Source organism: Gadus chalcogrammus, chromosome 9, assembly GCF_026213295.1.
Source record: "Gadus chalcogrammus isolate NIFS_2021 chromosome 9, NIFS_Gcha_1.0, whole genome shotgun sequence".
In the NCBI taxonomy this organism is placed as follows: domain Eukaryota; kingdom Metazoa; phylum Chordata; class Actinopteri; order Gadiformes; family Gadidae; genus Gadus; species Gadus chalcogrammus.
Genome location: NC_079420.1, coordinates 12,475,670 through 12,501,691, shown reverse-complemented (window position 1 = coordinate 12,501,691; position 26,022 = coordinate 12,475,670). Strand labels below are relative to the sequence as shown.

At 44.5% G+C, this 26,022-nt stretch overlaps 2 protein-coding genes across 2 annotated transcripts in view; both read right to left on the bottom strand.

Annotated features, from left to right (window-relative positions):
- Positions 1-21,096, bottom strand: part of si:ch211-266k8.4 (TBC1 domain family member 10A) — a 39,727-nt gene extending 18,631 nt beyond the window's left edge. Inside the window, exons 1-11 of the mRNA XM_056599576.1 lie at positions 20,640-21,096; positions 20,030-20,117; positions 19,719-19,826; positions 18,818-19,010; positions 18,407-18,532; positions 17,924-18,047; positions 17,629-17,698; positions 16,507-16,621; positions 16,076-16,193; positions 13,036-13,148; positions 279-386 (exon numbers count right to left, since the gene is read on the bottom strand). Of these exons, the coding sequence (XP_056455551.1) occupies positions 279-386; positions 13,036-13,148; positions 16,076-16,193; positions 16,507-16,621; positions 17,629-17,698; positions 17,924-18,047; positions 18,407-18,532; positions 18,818-19,010; positions 19,719-19,826; positions 20,030-20,117; positions 20,640-20,782 (1,306 nt within the window). The 5' untranslated portion in view covers positions 20,783-21,096. The remainder of the gene's footprint in view (positions 1-278; positions 387-13,035; positions 13,149-16,075; positions 16,194-16,506; positions 16,622-17,628; positions 17,699-17,923; positions 18,048-18,406; positions 18,533-18,817; positions 19,011-19,718; positions 19,827-20,029; positions 20,118-20,639) is intronic.
- Positions 21,097-21,154: 58 nt separating this feature from the next.
- Positions 21,155-26,022, bottom strand: olfml1 (olfactomedin-like 1). Its single transcript, XM_056599633.1, has 8 exons — positions 25,645-26,022; positions 25,227-25,330; positions 24,753-24,943; positions 23,836-23,939; positions 23,189-23,374; positions 22,915-23,095; positions 22,302-22,461; positions 21,155-21,534 (listed from the first exon to the last, which is right to left on the bottom strand). Exons 1-8 carry the CDS (start codon positions 25,771-25,773, stop codon positions 21,369-21,371), a joined length of 1,221 nt encoding a protein of 406 aa, XP_056455608.1. The 5' UTR covers positions 25,774-26,022; the 3' UTR covers positions 21,155-21,368.

Sequence of the window (26,022 nt, the reverse complement as noted above, 5' to 3'; positions counted from 1 at the left end):
TTGTCACTATTAAGTAAGGCCGGTTGTTTTTAAAGAACCAACCACGAAACTCAGATGGCAGGCATGGCCCGTCTCTCGTGATTCACTCTGGTCATAACAATGCAGGGATTTAATACTAGTTAGCTAGTTACCAAAATATAAGTCTTTCAAAGACCTGTACTAACTCTAGACCTAACCCACAAGCGACTTACCACAAGCGACTAGGGATAAAGAGAACTACAGGGCCAGTGAATAAGATCCCCCTACATGATAGTAATGGCTAGAAGCGGTGTACTCACCCTTCCCTGCCTTCTGTTCCTGCTGGGAAGGGGTTGCGATGTTCTCCTTCTCCTTGTGCTCCTCATCGTGGATCGGATTTATTAAATGAGCCTCTGGTCTTGGCCTCTCTATGGAAAAAACCAAACAAACAAAAAAGATCAAGTTGTCATACTTTATTGGAACGTAACTGAAACCACATCAAGGGCAATTTTACACTCTCGCTTCACCTATATGGACCAAGATTATTAAGGATTATATCTGGGTCTTTGGTGGCGGTTAATTAGGCATTTAGTTCATTGGGGAAACAATTAACCGTTTAAATGCAACATTTTATTTCTTCATGCTGGAGAATAGGGGGAGGGGAGCTGGCGGGTTTTGCGGTGTGTGCGGGCGGCCAGAGGGTAGCGGTAATGTTGACATGGAATTTGCACCAGCGTATCGGTGTAGCACATGGTCCCAGAACAAGGCCCTTGTCAAACCGGAAGATTAAATGATACGGTGGGGCGGTTCCCCCGGTCTCATGCCAGACTAGGCAGATAGCAGTCTGGAGCTATCTCCAATGTTAGAACAACCTATTTTCCCAGGCACGCCTCACCCTCTACTATAGCCCCCGGCTGTTCCCCTCTCTCTCCCCTTCTCATTTATCCCATCTCCCAACCTCTCTTGCTCCCTTCAACTTCCTTCCAATTCATCTCAATCACTGTCAAACGTGTGGGTTAGGAGAGGATCCGTCCAAAGCCAAAAACCAAACATTTAACTGCAGAGACAAGTCAAAGCATGTCTCTGGGGGGCCACCAGAAGCCACACAACGGGTGATTTTGACATTACCCTTTTGTGGGTTTTGCAGAATAAATTAGGCATGAGTAATTAATAAACAGCTTTTCCTAGATGTGGCAGGTTGATCCTAGGTTTGATCTCTACAAGTTAAACAGTGTCAAAGTTCACTCATCAGTTTGACGCTTTCCGTATAAGCCTTGTGAATACTACCCTAGAACTCCATATTGTATCCATTGTTAGACCTCAACCTCTTTTTTAACTCTCCAGGCTTTACCAATCACTGGATGGACTAGAAAACATACCTTTCGTAAACATAAAGTTGCTCACTATTACCAACCAAGCTTTCCCGTATAGAGAACCAACAGAGCGCAGGACATCAACAAAAGGCACAGTACAAAATACTAATGTTTTCAAGATGTTCAGACACAGCAGGAAGACACCAGTGGATGTGTCATCGCAGGTGAGCTCAGAGGCCTGGTATCTGCGTGAGTAAAGCATGTAATAAGAGGGCCTGTGTATGTGCGTGTATGAGTCAGTGTTTTTATGACCTGAAAAGCATGGCAGAAAGCCATGGAGCTACATGTAAAGATTCAACGCTGCATGCATTTCGGTGTAGTAGAACACATATTTTGGGGATATGTTTTTTACAGATAAGAAGACTCTGAACATTAAACAGTGAATACACTCTGTAAACAGACCGCCTATTCAGGGTAAACTACATGATGTGTGCAATTTCTTATAATGATAGCTTGACTTTCTATTAAATCCAGCTCAACTGTGCCAGCTTTTTGAGCTTTTGCAGTCAAAACCTGACAGAATTAAAATAGCTACAGCTATAAAAACTGGATCATCACACTACTTCAATAATAATTTAAAAAAAGTAGAGTCTTACAGAGATAGCTCACAATGCCTGGCAACTGACAGCTGTTAGCCAAAACAAATGTGTGATCCTAAGAGCATCAACACAGGACTCCAAAATAGATGTTTACCCTACACGACTAATGCCATAATGACAAACACTTAGCACCCCAAACAAACAAACACACATGCAGTGCAAGTGTGACACTTTAATTTGGGGGCTGAGGTTTAAAGCTAAATTTAGCCAAGCCTCAGAACAATAGACACCACATGTGTACAAGCAGGTGTGAAGTAAACCCTTTCTGAGCCCGTGTCTCATACCAAGAGACAGAGATGGAAAGTACAAGTTAACTTTAAGACAGACATTCTATTCCACCATCTTTAAAAAGAAAAGCACGAGACAGGTTTGTTACTTGGATTGCACTAAGATGGAGAAGGGAACGATTCTTTAGCAGGTGTTGCTCAGACCAGACAGACGTATGGACAGAAACAAGCTTGTGGCCTTTTTCGCCTTAAGAGACAGGTAGTGAAGGTCAGTGTCTGGTTTGTGTCAGAGATTTAAACTTCACCCTGTCATTATGCAGAGACCTCCTGTTGGCTGTCAGAACACACACACACCCACCCACCCACCCACCCACCCACCCACGGACCCGGCAGCACTGAGCTCATGCAGGGGTGCCTCTATGACTCAGGGACATAATGAGATGGTCTGAATGACAGCGCTTGTGTTGTACAGAAGGTGAACTGCGTGTGGCACGCACGCCCGCCCGCACACACTGGCGTTTCAGATGACACTGTGCTCTGCTGATTCCTCATTGTCCAGGTATTAATGCCGATGACAGAGTTTTCAAGGTTGTGTTTTTGTGCGTTTGAAGCACCCAGCGCTGTGCTTTTGGGGTAGAGGGTGGGTCGGGGCAGGGGAACACCTGTAAGAGAGAAGCCGCATCAGCTGCTGTACAAGGCTGCTCTCAGCAGAACCAGCGGCCCCGCGGCCAGATCGCAGACACTGAGCTCGACAGCAGCTCTAAAGTGCTGAGAGATTATGTTCTAAAAGAATGAAAAGACTGAATGTGCTATGCTCTCAATGCTAAAACGCTGAGCCTGGTTAACACAGGTCTTAAAAGGTGTGTGTGTGTGTGTGTGTGTGTGTGTGTGTGTGTGTGTGTGTGTGTGTGTGTGTGTGTGTGTGTGTGTGTGTGTGTGTGTGTGTGTGTGTGTGTGTGTGGAGAAGAATACAATTCTTCTGGACAGCCTCTGAATTAAAAAATGTTTGCCTGGGATCATTGATTTAGAAATGTTTATATAAGACGAGCGTATTGATATCAAACGCTGTAACCTTTTGATTGAGTCTCCGTCTCCCTGCCCGGCAGCAGGCGATCGTGTACAAGGAGACTCTGGCTCCCTCCTTGTTTTGCTTTCTGCCCACTGTATGAACCTGGCAGCCCTACGTTGCGGTCCCTACATCCTTCCTGGTGATTAGCGTACGGTCTAACAACACAAAGGGACCGCTCGGCTGTTTCCATGACACAGCCCGGGCAGAGGGCAGAGAGATAGGCCACAGTGAGAGGGAGAGAGTGAGGCAAAGAGGAAGGAGAGGAAAGAGTGCCAGAAGAGAGAAAGGCAGGAAAAGAGAGGGGCGGGGTGAGTGAATAATCATCGTTGGAGTGTGTAGAGAGAGGCAAGACGTGCGTTTGTATGGGGAGATAACGTGGGCACCTAATCAGCGGTACTACAGATTTGCTGGGCTGCTTGGTGACTTTCTGTGTAGAACCGCTCACACATGCTCACACATGCAACGCATATCCCTTTGGAGACTATTAGTACAGAAACCCTTTAATATGTATTATTAATTTGATTATGATAACCATTCAAACTAGGCATTTATGCTCGGAGTTTGAGTTTTTTGCCTACAGAGTAAGAATATATGGGCTTGACCTCATTACCTTTCTGGCAAAATGACACTTTGGTAATGTACTGACTTTTTAACAGTATGCTAGCATAATATGTTGCAGCAAATTGCTTAATCTGAATCTTAACGCCTTTTGAGTTCACCTGTGTTTTGTTTTGAGTCGAATCCTGTTCAATTTTCACGATTCTTACAAGCTATACCCTTAATCTGAGAAACCAAGGTTAAACAAACCCTGCCATACATACACAAACATAGCACACACACACACACACACACACACACACACACACACACACACACACACACACACACACACACACACACACACACACACACACACACACACACACACACAGAGACAAATACACACTCAGACAAGCTGAGGCTGTGGACGTGCAGCGATCTTATCAGTCTCTCCGACATCAAAGATGCTCCTGCTTCAAAGACTTATCTAACTTTGAAGGTGGACAGCTTGACTAGGGGTTACTACAATGCTGAATAACCTTGCATGCAAGTCAAAAACACAAAAGTTCCCCAGCACTGAACGAACTGAGAAAGAGCTCACTTAGTCTTATTCTTCCCATTGAAGGCTGTATTGCGGCCTTACTACAGGAGGATATTTCTGCTCTTCTTATCACCTGCCGACACACATGTTCACGTGTGCTAGAAAAACACCCAGAGATACAGGCTACAGCAGGGCTGACACTGAGGTTGGGACTCGTTCCGAAACACCATGAATGCTGACGACGATACACAGAGTGGGTGCCAGCGTGGACCCCCACTGCTTTGTGCAGTCAGGAAACTCAAAAACAAAGTGGGAGATGGGCCGGAAAAGGAGCAAGTATAACCTCTTTAAGTGTGACTCTGTCTGTCTCTGTGTTTGTGTGTGTGACTCTCTCTGTCTGTCTGGCTGTCTGTCTGCGTGCTAGGGAGTTCACCCAGGCCTCTGAGATGCTATGGGAGGTGAGGAGTCAACAGTAGGAGGAAAGAAGATAAGAGGTTAAAGAAGAAACTAAGCAAACGGGAGCACTGCACTGCCATTTGATAGGGTCAAAGGGCATGTACACACACAGAGGCGCAAGGCCCCTTTTCGCCCCTCACATTTACACAATGACGCACAAGGACACCAACACTAACAAACAAGTGAACACAGTGAAAGGATTTCACAATGGAACTTGTTGAGTCAACTGTAGATGGGAAGCAACACTGTTCAGTAGTGAGCTTCACCTAGCAACCGTTCCTAGCGTAGCCAGAAGCATGTTTTCCTTGAGCTACAGGAAACTCCATACCAGGCCTATGTGTGGGAACAAATGGAAAAAGGAATAACAGCCACTAAAAAACCAAAACAGAAGTGTTTCTTTTTTGGCTGTATAGTAAACCATGAACAGTGGGCATGGTAGATTCCACTGGGATCCAGAGTAAGGCCAGGGGTGAAGGAAAGGTTTCATGAATCCTGGGTAACCTTGAGCGATATTGTGAGCAGAGAACGTTGTGGGCCACACAAGTTATGGGGCAGACTGACAAGTGAGATGAGTGCAATCAGCATAATTATCTGATCTTCACCATGCTGATTACATCAAAGATTGTAACGATTCATTATCCTGTCATCACACACACACACACACACACACACACACACACACACACACACACACACACACACACACACACACACACACACACACACACACACACACACACACACACACACACACACACACACACCCACCCACCCACCCACCCCTCCGGTGTTCAGGAAGGCCCAAACTTAGCAGCACAATCATAATAGCTTAGGATCCAAACCTAATCCCCTGCATTGGGTCTCATTAATCAGGTCCTTGGCAGCAGCCTCCTTACCGTCGTATGGCTGCATTACATGGGTATGTTTGTGTTGTCTAGGACTTTAAGACACAGATTTTGCAAAGAACATAGGCCACATTCTGATATTAATGAATGAATGAAAACTTAACCAGACAAACAATATAACTTTTACAGTTAGAACCCACATATACACGATGACCTTCTAGGGACAATGGAAGGGCAAGGGAAGAAGGAGGATGGAGGGAGAACAAGGGGGATTGGAAGGAAGGAAGGAAGGAAGGAAGGAAGGAAGGAAGGAAGGAAGGAAGGAAGGAAGGAAGGAAGGAAGGAAGGAAGGCAACAAGGAGTATTGGTATAAGTATGGATGGTCGTGAGGAAGCAGGTGGGAATACATGTAGAGGGAAGTAGTGGCAGGAGGAAAGGAGAAAACAGAGAAGAAGAAAGACAGAGTAGGAGAGGAGTAGGAGAATAGTGTGACGGAACCCGGTCGAGTTGGCCGATCGATTCCTGGTGATGGCCTATGATGTTTGAACCCTACCATAGCCCGTTTATTCAACACCTGCAACTTAATGGGCCTGAAGGCATACTGCAAGGTCAAAGTTCAGCCCCAGAGGGGGCAAAGGTCCAACAGGGATTCTGGTCTATGAGCAGTAAGCCTTAAGGAGGGGGTTGATCAGGAAAAAAGAAAAAAGGAGCCAAGTTCCAAAAGGAAATGTTCAGCAAAGAAGAAAGGACCTCAACATAAACACTTCTTGACTAAGCACTGTGATTAGCCCTGTCAAAACTAGTGACGTACAATCTAAAAATGGATCCTGGGCCCTCTAATTTCAGCTCTTTAAATATTTTATAATAATTTCCCTGTCATTGATACTGATGACAAAACACAGCATAACAAGGTTCTTTCTCTGCCATCACCCTGTCAAACAATGAGCAAGTGTATATAATTACTTTATGGAGATAAACTGTATAGTTGCATTCCTTCCTTGTTTGGTCAAAGCTTGCTACAGAGGTTGTAGAGCTACATATAATAATATATGTATATTAACGACAACAAACTGGAACCTTGTGGAACTGTTCCGTTTGCTGGCAATATTTTGAGAAAACTGGGCAGTAGGGCTTTAATCAACGAAAGAAAATCTTGGTAGATCGGAGGAACTCTTTTCTTTCTATTGCAAACTAACTAATCCTTAGGACAAACTATTTTTTATTACCGGTATTTCTTATTTTCATGAACCAAAATCGGACGTCCTAACTCTAAATGGAGGATTTACATCGATTTTAAATCTCGCAGCTCTTGAAATGAGTATCACCAATGAAACATCTCTATTTGTATCTGCAAACTATTATCTCAGCGACTACACATTGAATATAAAATAATAACTCATTAATTCAGTTCACTAGTAAATTTGACTAATTAGGCACTGGCTGCGAACAGAAATTCATGTTTACCGGCTGCCTAATGGCAAGCCACACTGTTGATCTCCCCAGATGGCTCTCCGAGATCCACTGTTACAGTGGTGGCTCGTGGTGCTCGGAGTAAAGCAGCAGTGAATTGAATCCTGGATTGCAACCTCATTTTGTATTCCTCCACTTTCGTTATTTTCGTATGTTAAACGAGACAAGGTAGAATTAACCATCAAGCCCATTTTGTAGTTTGCTCAAATGTGGGCCATCCATTTTTTGTTCTACTATAAATGGATACTGCACATACAAGTTCCAGAACCCCTTTTACTCAAGGGAGATGAACCGAAAGTTTAGCTTGTACCATGGGTGGAAAGCAGACCATAAGACCCACACTGTGACCAGGCTTAGTCCCTCAGGAAGTCAAGCATTCCCTAGAAGAATATCTTTGTTTCACTCAGAGAAAATATAAAATCGGAGGATATCTGCACAGAGACTCTTGCGGCCTATTTTTAAAAAGGTGTTAAAAATAGTCAGTTCACTTTCTCCGGCTTTCTTAAAGGAAAGGACAACTTGTTCGAGTTACACGGACCACATGACCCTCTCAGGAGGATTTGTATTCCTAGTTTCAGACGAGGGCAGAAGGACACCCTGGTACTCAGAGAATACACTTAGCCAGGTGGAAGACCACTCAGGCCAGGAGACTTAATGGGTGGAAGCACGGGTGGGAGGCAGGGCCCTCCGGAGACAAAATCTTACTAGAAAGCAAGGGGTCATAAGCGGGCTAAGTGCTGAAGGCTAGCACGGCTTATCCAGGTTAGAAAGGTGACATTCCTCTCGGAATAAGAGACTCTCTTTGGCCTCTGCTGTGGCCCTCGGAGCACAACGACTAGAAGAAACATGACATACGTCCACCAGCTCTGCATCCTGTATGATGCAGGGTATAACTAATCTCTGAACTAAAAAGCAAAGGAAATAAATCCCTTTGCTACCCTGATTGGTGTTATCGTCTGCCCCATACCAGCATACCGTCCTGCTTGTTGATAAGATAAGGAAATACAGCTTTGTATCGCATGAGATAAGCAGCATTGGAAATGTGCAGCAAACATAACGTCATAAAGGTGACTCACTAGTAAACATGCATACTGATTATCTACATCAGAACAAGAAGCTTAACATCATTCATATATGCTCTTCGACAGAGTGTCATCTCCAACTGATTCTTTCCAGAGTATACATGGTTGAATATTATCAGCATTTTCCTTTTTTACTCCGTCTATATCCTCCGATTTAATATCTGTAACTATGTACTCCCATCAAACGGATCCCGAAGCCCTTGCTGAAGCGGATAGGATCAGGCTGAATGTTGTGAAACTGGAAACTGCCGAGGACATCAGTGACTTCATCAGTGACCTATACACTCGCCAAACTGAACACTGGAGTCAAGTACTGGGGTAATGGTGGAGGGATTGAGAGGAACGCCAATATCTTGTCTGGACAGAAAAGTAAAATAAATGTCTCTTTGTCTCTAGGGGACACAGACTTGTTCTGAGCCTACAATCACAGACACCGTGTCAATCTTTGTAGGTGGGTGTTTGTACGTGTGTGTTGCCCATAGGTCCTGGCCTATCCTGACTCTATCCTGAAACAATCATCTTACATTTTAACCTGACCTTGCAAAAAGACCTTCTCATCCACTTCACCTTTAAACCCGAACCCTCCCTCAGGGAAATCTCTAAATGGATTAACAACCAACACTGATTGCTGGAAGTGCAAACAAACAGCGTTTCCTAAAAAGGGAATAGGGCAAAAATGTCACCAAGCTTGCTCTGCACCTGGCTTGCTAATGTTAAGGATGACCTTATTTAAACAAAAGGTTTGAATATGAGGATGCCTTCTTCACATATATTTCTTCAATCAAACACACACACACAAACACACACCCTGTGCAGCCAAGCAAAACAACCAGACGACAGATGGGCTGAGGTCAATAATGCTGTATATAAGGCAGTGATAAAAGGAGAGAAAGGCATGGAGAGAGGGAGACAGAGAGAGAGAAACTCTTGGAATGATAAAAAAGAGAAACAATTGTGGAGAGGAAATACATTCTGCAGTGCTGAAATTACAGGTACAAAAAGACCACTGCTATGCAAGCACAGCAGACAGTAATGCATCACACAAGAGGTTGCACAGGGACATGGAGCCGGCTGTATGCTGAGTCACTTCACTGGGTCCTGGCAGCCAGCAAGACAACACAACCCGGTACCAAAGAGGCCCGCTGAGGAGGAACAGGACACCGGCATCTGCTACCAGTGGCCAGGGAACAGAAGAAGGGAGAAGAAAGGCTGGGGGAGGGGGGTGAGACATAGGGAGCAAGGACATGGAGAAGAACAAAGACACAGAAGGCCAAAGGTAGGGTGGGTGGGTGGGTGGGTGGGTGGGTGGGTGGGTGGGTGGCCGGGGGGAGCAGGAGGGGGTTGGTGAAAACACACGAAAATTGAGGCCAGGGCATATTTCAAAGAAAAGAAGTGGCCGTTAAACAGGGGCAGAGCTACAGCTCAGAGGAAGAGACAGGTAGCTTAATTAAAGTAGGGGTCAAATTGATAAAATGTAACGGAGAGGAAGGTGAGAAAGGTAAGGTGAAAGAAGACTGAAAAGATGAAAGGAAGAGAGACAAGAGGAATAAGGGAGGATAGCTATAGAGAGACTAGATGAATAAGGGAAGATAGCTATAGAGAGAGACTAGAGGAATACAGGTAGAGGGCTGTAGAGCAAGACTAGAAAAATAAAGATAGAAGAGGCTTTAGAGAGACCACAAGGTCTCTCTAACAGTTGGAGGAAGCAGCAGTCTGAACCAGTAGATGCGAGAACCCATACCTAAACCGGATTAAGTATACACCTGCTCCCCTGCCCCAAAACACCCACTTACTCAACTGGAACACAGCCAGGATTTCCTTGGTGCCATTCCTTCTTGCTCTTAGAAAATATTATTCTGGCTGATTTGAGTTGGTTAAGTTCAGGAAGACCACATTTTGCCGTGAGCAAGGTGTACATGGAGCAAAACATTTAAATTTTTTTTTTATCTATTTAAAGCAGCCAGCATAAAATGGAAGAAGACAATGTAATATTAAAGAGCCAGTGAGCCCACTGTTTCAGATGGAATTCAATCACTAAGTTCTAGGAAATAGGGGGGCGTGTTGTCCCAATGGTTACGACCAACGCCAACTTTATGATACCTCCGCCCACCATACCGTTATACTATAGGGGTCTGGGAAGCATAACCCTCACTCGGACGTGGACATAAAATAAACGGCTGCCTAGACAGAGCTCCACAGGTCCACACAAACCACGACAGCCATGCCCCTTGGTTGTGACGTCAGACTACCTCGGAAAAGGCGGTCTGACAATCAAGGGGAAGAATAGAGACAGGAAGAGACGTCATGTGTCCAACGTCATGAAAATAATGCCACCTGTGTGTTCAGCAGAGCTAAACATTCACATAGCGTTTTGGGAAGAAAAAAACATGGGATTTAACCCCTTTTTTCTCGAAATTGGGGACTTGTTTTACAGTGATAAAATGGCATAAATTGCTATGTTGACGATCATATAAGAAAAATGACCACATTTAAAACAAAAATAAAGTGCTTTGAGTTCACTGGCTCTTTAATATTGTAATCAAAGTGAATATTGTAATAAATGCAATTAATAACACTTTTTATAATGAAAAAATATTGAGGGTTTGTTATTTTACTTTGATTAAAGTAGTCCTTCAGGAATTATCTCGACCATCTGCTCAAGTTAAATTATTCACCTGTTTTTTTTATTATTCCAAAACAGGCTTTTAATTGCAAAGCAGAGGTGACATTAAGACTTTGTTCTGGCAACAAATGGACCGAAGGAAATCCTGACGGAGCTTAAATTATGATTGATTGTGTTTGCTCTCCAAACGTTGGGGACTGCCGTGTTAATCACAAGCTACTCAAGCAACATTGCATCTTAGACGACAGCTCTAATGTACTAGCAGCAGGTGCCGACCAAGAATTATTGAGAAAGCCACTCATGGCTATTTTAACATTGAAGCTTTTTTGGGATGTGTTGAATGACGTTCAAGAAAGATAGAGCAGGGGAAGGTCTGGGGAGCAGAGAAGGCCTGAGAGACAGAGAAGGCCTGAGAGACAGAGAAAGCCTGAGAGACAGAGAAAGCCTGAGAGACAGAGAAAGCCTGAGACACAGAGAAAGCCTGAGAGACAGAGAAAGCCTGAGAGACAGAGAAAGCCTGAGAGACAGAGAAAGCCTGAGAGACAGAGAAAGCCTGAGAGACGGAGAGGCCTTTGAGACAGGGAACGCCAGAGAGACAGAGAAGTTATGGGGGACAGAGAAGACACAGCGAGAACACAAAAAAAAGCCTCAGAGAGAGCAGAAAGAGAGTGAGAAATATAAAGCCAGAAAGAGAGAGCAGAAAGAGAGTGAGAAATGTAAAGCCAAAGAGAGAGCAGAAATAGAGAGTGAGAAATATAAAGCCAGACAGAGAGAGCAGAAAGAGAGAGTGAGAAATATAAAGCCAGACAGAGAGAGCAGAAAGAGAGAGTGAAAAATATAAAGCCAGACAGAGAGAGCAGACAGACACAGAGAGAGTGAGGGGGGGGGGGGGGGGGGGGGTAGAAGACGAGAGAGAGAAGAGGGGGGTTTGGAGAGCAAGCAAGAAAGAGACAGTGTGATGGGGGTCATTGGAGTGAATCAGCTCTTTTCTCTCTACCTGCCGAGCCGGGGGCTAGACTGTCTGACAGACCTGGAAATATGGATGAGTCATCCTGACTGGCACACATGCGCACACATGCATACACCCACACACACAATGCCAGTGCAATTGATTTAACACCACACACTGGTCGGTGTTTAAGTCTCCAGGACTAAATCTACAAAATGTCCTTCTCGTCGAAAGAGCAACTGACTCTTGGCTGTCATCTCTATCCCTTCACTGGGGCCCCATATGCACAGATGCATGCACACATTTACATAAATGAATACAAATATCAACAGCCCTGTGACTCATCTTTGTGGCCTGGGAATCTGTATAACACACACACACACACACACACACACACACACACACACACACACACACACACACACACACACACACACACACACACACACACACACACACACACACACACACACACACACACACACACACCTGATCTTTTAAAGATGAACCACGACCGACTCTTTAAAAATAAGCATATTTGATCTATTTATGGATGTTGTACAGGGAGTTGAACACAAACCTCAAAAGTATGGCAGTGTTCCATTTCAAATCGCGGGACAATACGGCACTGATTTGTCTACTGCGATGACCTTTGACAACTTAAGACAAGAAATATGCAGACAAGAAATTTAAAAATGCGAAGAGATACTCATCTAATAAATAAGGTGCAAAAAAAAAAAAGGGGCCCCTTTTGTGAAAGCTGAACCGATGGGCCTGTAATCGAAGAAGTGGGCAGCACTGTTGGCCAAGCATGTGTGCCAGCAAGCAGGGCCCGAATGAGGGAACAAGGAGCGAGACAGGGGCTGACTGTGCTCCTCCTTTGTCTAGGAAGCCTGGAGACGAAGACGCCATGTCGTCCTCCCGGAGGTCCAGGCCCAGTGGCAGGAGGGGGGGGGGGGTGGGCTCAACAACAAATTAACAACAACCAGGCCCAGTGTGATGGAAACTACCGGGTTAAGTGCTTGAGGTAGGACTTGAGTTACCGGTGTCTGATGCCGAGCCGGCTCCATTGTCGCCCTCAGCCCGTACCCCCTCTGTACAACGAGTACCCACTGTGTTCACTGAGTACGAACGCGTGTGCGTGTGTGTGTGTGTGTGTGTGTGTGTGTGTGTGTGTGTGTGTGTGTGTGTGTGTGTGTGTGTGTGTGTGTGTGTGTGTGTGTGTGTGTGTGTGTGTGTGTGTGTGTGTGTGTGTGTGTGAGTGATTGGGAGGCTGTGTGTGAGCGTGCGTGCATACACGTACCAGCAGTAGGTCCGTGCAGTGTGTCGTCCAGCACCAGGCTGCTCATGCACTTTATTTCCCAGTCTTGGACCTCCGTGCTCCATAGGGCTGGCACCAAAACGGAGTACTGGGCACTGCCGGGCGGGAGCAAGACAGAGAGACACCGAAGATGAGCAAGGAAACGCAGAGAGAGAGAGACAGAAGGAAACATCACCAATCACAAGTGAGGGTTGGAGAAGGGAGTGCTGCGCTTGAGTTTACACTTTGGGTTCGTTGGGAAAGTTGGAATATGGGGAGGCATGGGTGTGCCGACTGCAGACGAGCAGGGGAGGAACAGATGATGATTAAAATCCATGATGTGTAACGAGGATAGCTTACACGCTTGAGCCGTTCCGTCTAGTGGATTGTGACAAACTGCATCCCACGGAAATTGAGATGGATGTTCCCGGCGGGTGATCGAGCACATGGAGAGCCAGAGAAAAGAGAGGGAGCCATCACACAGCAGGGACTTGGGGAAAGAGGAAGGGATGTCCGGAACCCTTCAGGATGGATCCGCTTCCGTTTAGGACATGAAATGACATTTCTGAGTCCATTGTATAAGCAGTCTGAGGCAGGAAAGTAGGGAGCCACAGAAGCAACTGCATCATTTTTTGTTGTAAACAACAGGAGTGTGTGAGATTGAATTGTTCAGATCAATAAAACCACGACGCTCGGCATCCATACAATTCTGCCCTGGTAGTTTTGTTTATAACAAAACAAAAGGACAGCAAGAAGAGAAGCTGACTGTGTCAGTTCAGAGTAAACAAATGCTGTGTCAAACCCAGCAGAATAACAGTGTCAGTGGGGATGAATAGATGAAGAAGGCCAGGCGATGGTGGAGGGGGGGGGGGGGCTAAGATGTAAAAGACTATGACAAGGGGAGATCAGTGCATGGGAGTTGTGCTGCTATGCATGTATTGCCTGAGGACCATTTTGTTTGGTCCTTTACAAGAGATTCTGTCATTCCACTGCAGAAATGTTCCAGACGCATTTTACGCAAACTGTTTGCGCTGCTAATTCTGTGTCGTCTATTCACAAACAAAAAACAGGCCAACGGCGATCTAGCATTGAGCTATACGAGCATACGTGTAGTAGTTTTGTGTACTATGTGTGGAATGTATGTGATTGATCGGAGATGAGGGGGAATGTATATAGATAGAGATAGTCACGTTCGTTACATATCTTTTAAATAGGTTTCCCATAGAGGAGGGGGGAGAATCTTTCTTTCTTTGGTTGTAGTTCGTAGTCAGAGGGTTGGGGTTATTGTTGTAGGCATGTAGATGACAGCTGATTGACAGCTTGATAAAAAATAAAGGGCTGGATGAATAAGCCATCTTAACCAATTATTAATCAGAACAGGAAAGACTTCACCAACTCACACCACGAGCAAAGACGTTCAAAGAGACGGGGGAAAGTATTTACTCCTTCACCTCAAGACCTCTGGCAATGCACCCGCTGACCCAACAACGTACAACCCAACCTTGTTGCCTTGTTGCCTTCCCTTTGGGTTTGGGCCTCCCTCAGCAGAATCTTCCCACTGTAAAGTGATCAGGCCCAAAAGGCTGGGAAACCACTTAGCCACGTTGACTCATGACCAGGTCGTGGTAGCAGTGCCAAGGCCAGGCGGCCAGGATGTGAAGGAGCTCAGATAGCAGCTCCTTGGCAACCGCCCACATGGGTGATGGCTTTGCCGCACCAACAAGCAAAGCAAGACAACAGTCCGTCTCATCACAGGGTTCACAACTGCATTAACTTAGATTAAGCGTGGAAAGTGCCTTTACAAGGTGCATGATTCAGTTGTTCCAAGAAGTGCCCTACTCTTTAAGGTCAGGCGATTTGTTAATGTTCTAATCTTCCTGAAACCACGCTGACGGAAGCTGTCTGCATCTCGTCTCCTCATAAAAGGCTGAAGCTCCTTCCCACAATTCTTTGAGATTTTAGCTCTTCTATTACCAAGTCTTAACTGGAACAATGAACTCAAACCCATCCACCCACACCTGAATCAACTCAGGAATCTTCTTTTAAAACCATTTAATCTGTGGACATAAAGTCAAGAACATTGTTTGGACAAACTGACGCGTGACAAAGTGCAGGTATAAAGGATAAGGGAGCATAATCTCAAGATCTGGTCTAGTAGAGAGGTAGAATTTGATTTGTTTCTCATTTGATTACCATTTATGACTACGCCAAACAAGGTTTGTCCTTCTCAACCCAAAGCTCTAACTGGGGCCTTACGTGTCTATTGAACATGACGTTTTTTATCACAATGTCGCAAAGGAGTCAAGCGGCCAAGCACCTGACCAAGGCACACAAACTTGAGGGGCCACCTACTCCATCTGCAGTCGATGATGTATCTACTACACCTACTCTACCTACTCCATCTACTCCACACCGTATGTGTGTAAAGCACTTGGAAGGAGATTAGAAGTTAAAACAAATATGATAAAGGGGACTTTAATAAGCAACGATGACCGGGCCGTCACGGACGCACTTGCCGTACGCACAAACCCGGTGACCCCTTGGGGTTGCCATAACAACAGCTCCATGACAACCAAACATGTCCGGGGGCATGTGACGTTTATATTCAACACATTGAGGGGTGGTAGGACAGTGGGGGGTCCGACTGCCTGCTCAATGGGAGCCGCCACGGAGGAAACACCAGCTTAGCATAAAAGGATGCTTAATCCAAACATGGACGAGAAGCAAATCACAACCACAGCAATACAATGAGACTTCTGGGAAAAGGCTTGATGTCCCAAACATGTCTCGTCTGGGAAGGCTGATGAGACGATTGATATTCATGAGCTGCCTGGAGTTCTATTGAAGGAACGACAAAAACGTTTGACTTGTTGTCCAAGGAAGTGGGATGCACATTCCCAAAAAGGATTAGTTTTTGTGTACACACACAAAAACAACGTAAACAAAAACAAGTGTCTAACGCTACACTATTAGTTATTCAAAGTGTTGCATGATTTAAATAATGGCCAAATTCCTTTCAATAGAGTCAATATGCGTTACCCACATGTTGACAGGGACTCTGAGGAGCAGTGGCAGCACCGTGGTCTCGTCATTCAGAACCAGCAGAAGAGGCTCCAGGAGCTCCATGATGGCCAGAGAGGTCTGAAACACCACACACACACCTGGACACACGGACACACGGACACAAAAAGGGATTTACATGCTGCTTTCCCACAAGATGGATGCTATGGCCCAAAGCCCACAGACCATGAACATCACTCCTTATATGTCAACCGACCCGAAGAAGAAATAGAACCATATTGTTTGAACAGAGCTCAAATGTAGCGGGTTGTATTTTTTCTCCTTGCTTCGCAATACATTTTGGACGTGTACATTCTGAACAATTATAGCCGTCTAGACACAGCCATGTGCTTTGGGCATCACATTACATTAAACACAAGGCTATAGGCTCTGTATTGAGACGTGTTGGTCTACCGTTGAGCATGATGAGGTCCCATACAGCAAGCACAGAGTCCCAGCAGGGCAGAGAGGTAAAGAGGGTCAGCAGCCAGGGCATGATGAAGTGCACAGAGGACACACCCATGGACTCCTGGATCACAGAGTAGAGGAGGCATTCAGAGAGACATTGTTCGGTTGCATGGGCTTTGGTTTATTTGCCCATCCCAATTATTATACATCCAACTAGGAATCATTTAGCAGGAGCGACCTGTGAACAATCACTATATTCAAACAATGTGTTTGTCATCGTTATTAGTAGAAGTCAATGCATCGTAACAACAACATGGAGATTAAGCCAATCCATTGCTTTGAAAGATATGTCCCTTTTGCATCAATCATAAGTCCTCCGAAATATTTAATATAATAGCTTCATTAAAATTAAAATGCAATACCATAATATAGCCAGCAACCATAGGTTCTACAAATGTCTCTACATAGGTTTTGCCTATTTGAGTGTGGGTGTATATGAGTTGGAAAAGGCCGATTGCTGTCTTGTTGTGAGGCCCTACCCCGTTCAACACATTCAAGCAGCACAAATGATGGGAGATGAGTGAGTAGAGATGAGTGTGTGAATAGAGTGAGTGTGTGGTGTACAAGTCCACGTGCATTTGCGTGTATGACTATGTGTGTGTGTGTGTGTGTTTTCCAGTGGAACCACACTGAAGACTCAATTGTTGGGTGGCTGGGTAGAAAGGTAGGGGTTGTTTCTATGCGAGTAATAGAGTAGATGACATCAGAAACGGGGCCCATCTGATGATGGATGCCACAGAGGCCCCTAGGGTGGATGAACTTCTCGTCACTTGGTTATAACTGGGTCAGAAGAGCACTCAAAGGCCTGTGAAGTCCCCCTTACATAGAGCTACCTGAAATTCCTCATTATTAATTACTTTCACACCAGGATACACAGATTAAAAGTTGGAGTGACTGCTTTGTTGACTGGTCTATTAAAAGGATGCCATCCCTAAATTGTTTGACTTAATGCCCATCCCAGATAAACCCTTTAACAAACGCACAGTGGATATCTTTAGCTTATGAATACATACATTTGACCAATTAACAAAGCTGGTCCTACATGTAGCCACCTGGAATACTACTTACCAAGTGCTGCGAAAGCTGTGGCTTCCTATGCTTCAGGAAATAATGAATCACCTTCACTTGATGCTGGACCCTTATTGGACAAAATACAAGATGGTCGGTATTAGTCTTGGGCAGCAGCCAATCACATTTTATAGTACCATATCCAATACACAAATTACCTTAATTGCATGCAAAACAACAAATAACCAGTGGCTATTTATAATGTTGACTTTTGAGCTCATCGTGCGTTCTACCATCAGGCATGTCTAATTCTGTCTGCTGTTGTTTCGGCAATGGCGCTTAAGGCCAGCCTTACTCGGTGAGGTTGAGGTCAAACAGCTGGGCCAGGTATTTGGGCTTATCCAGCAGAACCACCAGGGCCCAGAAGGCTTCTTCCTCTCCCAACTGCATCAGCAGCACTGCAGCTAGGTAGGACATCCCTGGAGGGGAAATACAACACACACGCAGATGCTCAGTGACACATTTTGTATAACGTCAACAATGGAAGGTGTGGAAGTATGGTTACAGCAAACCCCCCCTACCCAGATTTATATTGGAAGAAAATAGTGAATTTGGTTCGCTGAACTCCGTGCAATGGCTCATGATAATCCCCATTGTTTCTGATTCGATTATAGCCCTCTGCTGGCCTCAAGTGGTCAAAGTTTATACTGCAGTTTAACAAGAGCTGTGATTTACTGAGATTTAATGAGATTTACGCAAATTACGCATACAAACTTCTGTGTATAAATACCCACTCATAGATTAAATAAAATATGGATAAACCAATCTGCCTTTCCACCTTGGCTGTATCCAATCTTTGGGTTGTACTTGGCATAGGCGATGAGGACCCTGAAGAGTTTGGCCTGACCCTCGATGGCCTCAGGACTGTCCCCCATCAGGGAGCGGTGGGACGGGAACGAACGCTCTGGGGAATCATCACAATTTCAGATACTATTGAATGTGCTGTGACTCATAGTGTAGGATTGAAATTGGACATATTGCTACTTCATTGTTTGCGCATCTGCCTCGAGTCGTACCCCTCCTTTCATCCTTGAAACCATGCAAACACAAACATATTGACAACAAGCGCAGACAGACAGACAGACAGACAGACAGACAGACAGACAGACAGACAGACAGACAGACAGACAGACAGACAGACAGACAGACAGACAGACAGCATCCCATGTAACAGCATCCCTCTACTCACGCAGGTCAAGAGCGATCTGTCGAAATAGCGTGACGTCATCCCTGGAGTAACCTGGGTCCAGGCCACTGGAAAGCGGCTGATCGGTTGATCCGAGGTCATTCTGGGTGTCGCTCAGCGTAGCTATAGCAGAGAGGATACCATACTCACTGACCCCCAGATCCACCAGGGGACCCCGCACCTCTGACAAGCAGCTCTGTCGGAAGGATGTTTTATTGTTGTGATGCGTAAAAGATTTGGTTGGTGTCTCACAAAATAAATTTATATAATTTACACATTTTTCGAATTGAAATCACACTGAATATATTAAAGGCACCCAGTGCAACTTTATGTAAACATTCAATGAAAAATAAACATTCAATTTCTAGTCTTTTTTACACGTAGTAAGTTTCAATAACTCCATACCATTACATATCGACATTCAAGGAGCAAAGATGAGACGTCGCTGTGTGGTGAGAACTGATAGAAAATCGTAAACAACAACAATCGCCGGTGGGGAGAAGCCATTTTTCCATTGACTGGAAGCCTGCTTTATTTATTGTAGGTTACAAAAAATAAAGAAAATGGCGGCATTGTTGTTGTTATCGATTTTCTATCAGTTCTCACCACACAACGACGTCTCATCTTTGCTGCTTGAATGTCGGTATGTAATGGTATGGAGTTATTGAAACTTACTACGTGTAAAAAAGACTAGAAATTGAATGTTTATTTTTAAGCCTCGAAAGTTGCACTGGGTGCCTTTAAGATACATTACTGACACTGTTGAAGATACATTTGAAGTAGAATGCAGTTGATATTCATAACACACACACTCTTGATATAAGTAAGCAACAAACAATATACAACAAAATGTATATTTGTCCATTGTGCTAAACGCAAAAATGTTTTTTTGACGAAAAAGTACCTGGTAGTTAAAGTCACTGGTTTCTCTCTGGCTGTCAATGCCGAGCAGACACTTCCACACCCGACCTCGTAAACTAGGAGGAATACCCATCCTGATATAGCGTTCTATCTGGAACACATGCACAGGAACAGCTTATTTAAAACACAACAGACAGATATTTAAAATAAACTCTAAAATAAATTACATCACACAATGATGTAATTTAAATGATGTAATTTAAAGGATGCGAGTTCACTTGACATTTACTTACCTTTTGGGTCAAGTAAAAAGGTTAAATGACTAAGTGAGTCTTTAAATAGTCAGCCCCTCACCTGACTTCTGCAGATGAAGCTGCCGCACTTCCAGTAGCTAAGGAGCTCACACAGTTCCTTGACCCTCGCTGGGCTCATCTGGGGGTATCTGAGAAAAGACCACGCCAAATTGAAATCCCAAACAAAACCAACCATATTGTAACAGAACGTCCTAGTTTCCTGAAAAGCAGCACCCCAAGAATGAAGACAATCAAACATTATACAATATATGCAGACACAACACACTGATTGTATGCAAATAATTGACCCCTGAAGTATTTTTTTCCCACAACTAGTAACGTTAGTCGATTAATATATTAGAGAGCAGAGCAGATGACGAAACGAAATATTTAATCATCAGAAATTATACATAGACTATAAATAAAGTGGATGCAATGTTTTTGTTTGGTCAATTTTAAGAGACGGTTTATTTTCCATTTCCCAGTGACTTCGGCCAGCGAATGAAGACTGATGTGATGGCCTTTTATGTATTTGTTTGAAACTGTTAGTCTATTAACGATAGCTGCAATTGAAAGGAAATCACTAAACCACTGCTGTTAGCCACTAAACCAATTATGAAGTATGAAGAGAAAGTTATAAAAACAGAGCAGAATGGACCCTAATCCCGCACCTGTAATCGTGACATCGATGATAGAGCTTTTGGTCCTTTCTTTTAGTTAGGGCAAAACCGAATTCGTCAAAACTTCGATTATCACTTCGTTGTTTCGTAATAGAGCTTCTCCTGCTGCCGTTAGTGCTGCTTCTCCTCCTCATTGTAGAGTTAAATCGGCCACTTTCAAGTATGAATGTATGGACAATTGCTAAACGGATAAACGCTTGGTCGCTACTTTTGTGTCCACGCGAGCTACTGCTGTCAACATTCAAACATGCCGCGCCTCCTTCCTGACGTCATAGTCAACCGAAAATGGGCGGGATTGACCGACACATCTGTCACCGCTAGGGATGTGACCGCAGGGATTGGTCACCACCAGCATGAATGAGAGAATCAGCTATGGCTAGGTCAGCGTTTATAATGATTATTACGAATGTTTCGCGGATGGTCAAATGTTATTCTCATGAATTCAAAACAAAAAACACATAACCTATCAAAATTAAATAGACATGAAAGATATAAAATGACATCCGAAAGCGATAAAGAACTTTATTGAGGTGTAGGTAACAAAATATGCCAGCAGAGTGGAGAATAAGTACGCCTATTGGTGTCTTCTACATAGACATAGTTCAAGGCAATTCTTGAATTGCCTTGAACTATTCTTGAGTGCAATAACATGTTGTTCTTAATCAATGTTAGAAGTAGTAATACACAGAATTGATATGCGTAGCACACATATCAATGAGATTATTCGGTGCCAAACGAGACTTGGTCCTCCTTCCTCTGTGTTTCGACCTTGTATATGGTCTGGTAGCCGTCATCCCAGGCATACAGCTGCTTATCTTGAGGGTGGTAGTAGAGACTGGTGTGGCTGGTGTAGCGCTTGGGGAAGAACAGCACAGGACTCTCCTCACTGCAACACAAATGATTGACTCAACATCTCAATGTGTGGCTTCTTGAAGGATATTTATTCATTTATTATCACATTCATATTTAAACAATGATGTTTATTTAGAAACATTATGTACCGCATAGAGTGTGTATAGCTATGACAGATGTGCTGCAATATATGGATAAAAATGTATGTGTTTGTTTACATGGTATCCCTAATCCTACACCCCCTAAACCTAGAAGGATCTGTGTGTGTGTGTGTGTGTGTGTGTGTGTGTGTGTGTGTGTGTGTGTGTGTGTGTGTGTGTGTGTGTGTGTGTGTGTGTGTGTCTGTACGTGTGCAAGCCAAATTCAGGACTTTGAAACCACATAGAAATACTACCCTGATGGAAGTTAAATATCAACAGTTTTCATCCTATTGTTAACATTTTCAACTTTTGGGAGGCCAGACTGGCCTTTTATTCAATAGCCCAAGCATCTCTAGCATTTTTTCAATCTGTGTACAGCACATCTGCATGGACTCGGAAACAGGATGGACAAATCTGTGGAAAATAACTCCAGATATAGTGTTCCTCAAACAATTCTCATCTCAAAGCGTGATCCTCTATGATAGTCAATCTTTTGTTGGTGTTTTATTCATAGCTGAAAAAGTTTGATGAAGAAAAGATGGAGGTAGAGTTGTTTTGCTGTTATCCATTTTTAGCTTCTGTCAAAACGCTTTGTGAATAAATACAATAAAAATAGAAATGGATTCAGACGAAACAGAGCTGGATCACCACTGGAACCCACCTGTGGATGGTGTCGTGGATGTCGTACAGGCACTGGACGCTGGAGCGCCCGCCATACCGCGTGTTGTACACCACATAGAGGGTCCCGCAGATCAGGAAGGCCCCCTCAGCCCCCTGGCTCCGGCACAACGTGTCCCAGGTGTGCTCCAGCGCCAGGCTGTCTGAGCACAGACACACAGGAGCAGAAGGAAAGGAAAGGGTCATGAGGTCACCCATTCATCCTCTCTCTCTCTCTCTCTCTCTCTCTCTCTCTCTCTCTCTCTCTCTCTCTCTCTCTCTCTCTCTCTCTCTCTCTCTCTCTCTCTCTCTCTCTCTCTCTCTCTCTCTCTCTCTCTCTCTCTCTCTCTCTCTCTCTCTCTCTCTCTCTCTCTCGTTATTATAAATCTCTAGCTTGCTCTAACTATTGCTCTAACTCCCTCCCCCTCTTTCTCTCTCGCTCTCACTTTCTCATCCCTCTCGTTTATACATTCGCTCTCTATCTGTCTGTTTCTCAGTCATTTTCTCTCAAATAGTTACACACTCACAGACACACATACACATGTACAGGCAGACACAAAAACACACACAGACACACAAACAGTCCTCTACACTTCTGGCTGTAACAGAGTGTGTACCTGGGTCCAGCTTAGTGACGACCAGGTTCCCAGCGTACTCTGGGTCTGCGTGGATGATCCAGAGGCCCAGCTCATCCACGGCCATGTCCAGGTAGGTGTTGGGGTTCAGACTGTAGGCCGGTAGACGGCCGGCCCCTGGTAGCAGCATAGTGTCTGCATGCGTGCCATTGGGCAAGCGCACCTGGTCAGACGTGGAAACACCAACACACGTTACAAAATGAAGGGGGGTTACCGTGGGGGGCATTCATGGGGTTCAGGCTTATATGTCACTCACCTTCACTATCTGATTTGGGGTGTCTGCCTTGTGGTAGTACAGGAATCCTTTGTAGACCACATGACCGGTCCCCTGCCAATGGGAGGGCAGCTTCACCACCTTAGGGCTGGTGCTGCCCTCGGTGAAGCTCTTCACCGACACGTACTCCAGGACGGTGTCGTTTCTCAGACCGCTGAGGAAGTACACCTGGGAGAACCCGTTTGGGTTCAGACCCGCCATGTCAAACAGGGGTTGAACCAAACAAATCTCTATTAAGTATTGTATTGTATTTTGTACGTCCTGGCACTTAAAAATAGTAATTAGCATTGTGTAGCATCTTATCCTAGATATCTTTGTTGTATAATTGGTTAACCGAGCGATTGTGCTATGCACTTGTTTCTATGAACATCTTTATTGTACCAACAGCGATATATTGTTGTTGACTCTTTCTTCTGACAAATGTACTTATTTTAAGTTGTTGAATAAAAGTGTCACAATCTTTTATTAAATTAAGCTATGATTGCAATGACCCCACATCCTTGATATGTAATAAAGCAAATAGAGTAATTTCCTTAGTGAGCTTAACTTGAAATTGAAACAGTACATAATAAATATAAAGTGTAAAAAAACCATTCTCGCAATCTACAATATAGTTTTAAAGGAGTGACCTTGGAGGAACCTGGGGTAGGGTCCTTGAACCAGGATCCATGGGTGTCTCCCACCTTCTTCACAATCTTCAGGGACTTGACTGCACTCAAGGCAGTGTTGCAATCTGGGGCCGCAGACAAAAGCAATAGAGGATATCCGTTCCTATTTGAAGTGTAATGAACCATGACTGCAGAAAAACAAGTGAACCAGCGCATTTTTTTACTGATGTGATCACCAGTTAACAGAAAAGATTAAATTAAAGGATCAATTCAGGATTTTTCCATCCACTCCACTTTTCCATCATTTTTGCGAGAGCGGTATTGAGCAGGAGCACTTCAGCCAATGGCACTTTTAATAACAATCTGAATCAGTGCCAAAGAATAAGCACTTTAAGAGTCAGAAATGAATGGCTGCTTTTAGCCCTCAGGGTTACATTGCAGCCAGGCATTGCAGACTGTTTCACCACTGTAATGGCTGAATTGCCTTCGCTCAACACTGGACCAAATTCCAAAATTGTCTGCATTAGCCACTTAGACCCAAAATGAAAGGAAAATAGAGTAAAAAAATCCTGAAGTTATTCCTTCGCACTTGAAGCAGTCAACCACACCATTGTTAATTTGATTGTTTGCCTTGTTGTTATTCCCCTTTCATCTGTCTTTGTACACTGTCTATCTGAACCGACTCCACTGGCTCCACTTAAACACAATGCAAATATAAACACTCCACAAAAACACACACTCATACACACAAAAACACACACGCACACAACCACACACACACACACACACACACACACACACACACACACACACACACACACACACACACACACACACACACACACACACACACACACACACACACACACACACACACACACACACACACACACACGTGCTTGCAGGCATGCACGGACCCATGCACACACATCCTATACCATTGTTCAGTTTGAGTTTGGCCTTCTTCTTGAGCTGCTCCAGCTCTGCGTCCATCACCTGCTGCTCGAGCAGGGTCTCCTCTATCTCGATGTTCTGCGGAGCGGGGATCTTGTTCTCCAGGTACTCCAGCTCCCCTTCCACACGGTCCACCCGCGATGACATGCTCTCCAACTGGGTCCGCACCTCTGACCTGAAGAAGACGTTCATGTGCGGGATTTCTCTTTCAGTTGATGTGGGTTGAACTGATTGAAATGTTTCATTTTGTCTTATTTATGTTTTTTTGTTTTATGTGATTAGCTTCTCTGGACAATGGGACTCATATGTCAGAAATGTTGCTTTCTTGTTTTGCATAGTCATTGCCGCATTTCAAAAACACTTGAAGAAGTTCATAAGTCATTTATTTCTGTCTCTGGTATATTAGCCAGTCTCTTGCCATGTCCTTCATATACATCGAGCTCTTAAGTGGTGCGTACTTCACAGCAGTGAGAGCGGAAAGTTGACCCCTGAATTCTGAGGTGAGGTCGTAGAACCTCTGGGTCATGGATGCTGCGTTCGCCTCACATTGATTCAGACGTTCCTGAAATGGATGACGAAAAACACAAGAAGAGCTTCCCAAACTGTACCACAGAGATGTAAGTAAAAAAATAAAAGTGGTTACAATGGCAAGACTAAAGCCACCTAAAACAGATGGCGTGTGTTTAACAAAAATGTAAACAAACTGAGGCAACGCTCAAGTGGGAAGCTTTACACTCAGAGAATAGGCTTTGACCAGTTTGCTCTCTTGACTTTGCCTCTAGAAGTTAAAAATAAATTTAGTCACTTCACAGGAATTCTGCGAAAACTGAATGTTACCTGAAGGAGTTGTGTGTAGTAGCCACTAGTGTTACCTACCTCCAAGTGTGTCATCCTCCTCTCAAAGTACTGGACCATGAAGGATTCCTGGGGAGAACTCTGTCCCCTCACCGACTCCGACCAGGTCAGAGCCAGCAGGATGATGGGAACAACCAGGCCGAAGGACATCCTTGATGGCTCTGAAACTACAGCTGTGTGACTGGCTGATATCCCTGGCACTGCAGTGTGTTTCCAAGTGATCCTTCCAGAGTGGAAAAGGTTGTACTCCCTGTGTCCGCAGCTTGTCAAACTCTACGCAGCTCAGAGCAGTCTCTGGTGCAATGCCTACCATTAAAGTTTTGTAATGGTAGGCGTTGCAGAATGTTCTGTGTTTTTCTGTTTTGGATCCAGATCTTAATGAACCTTATCGGCGGTCCC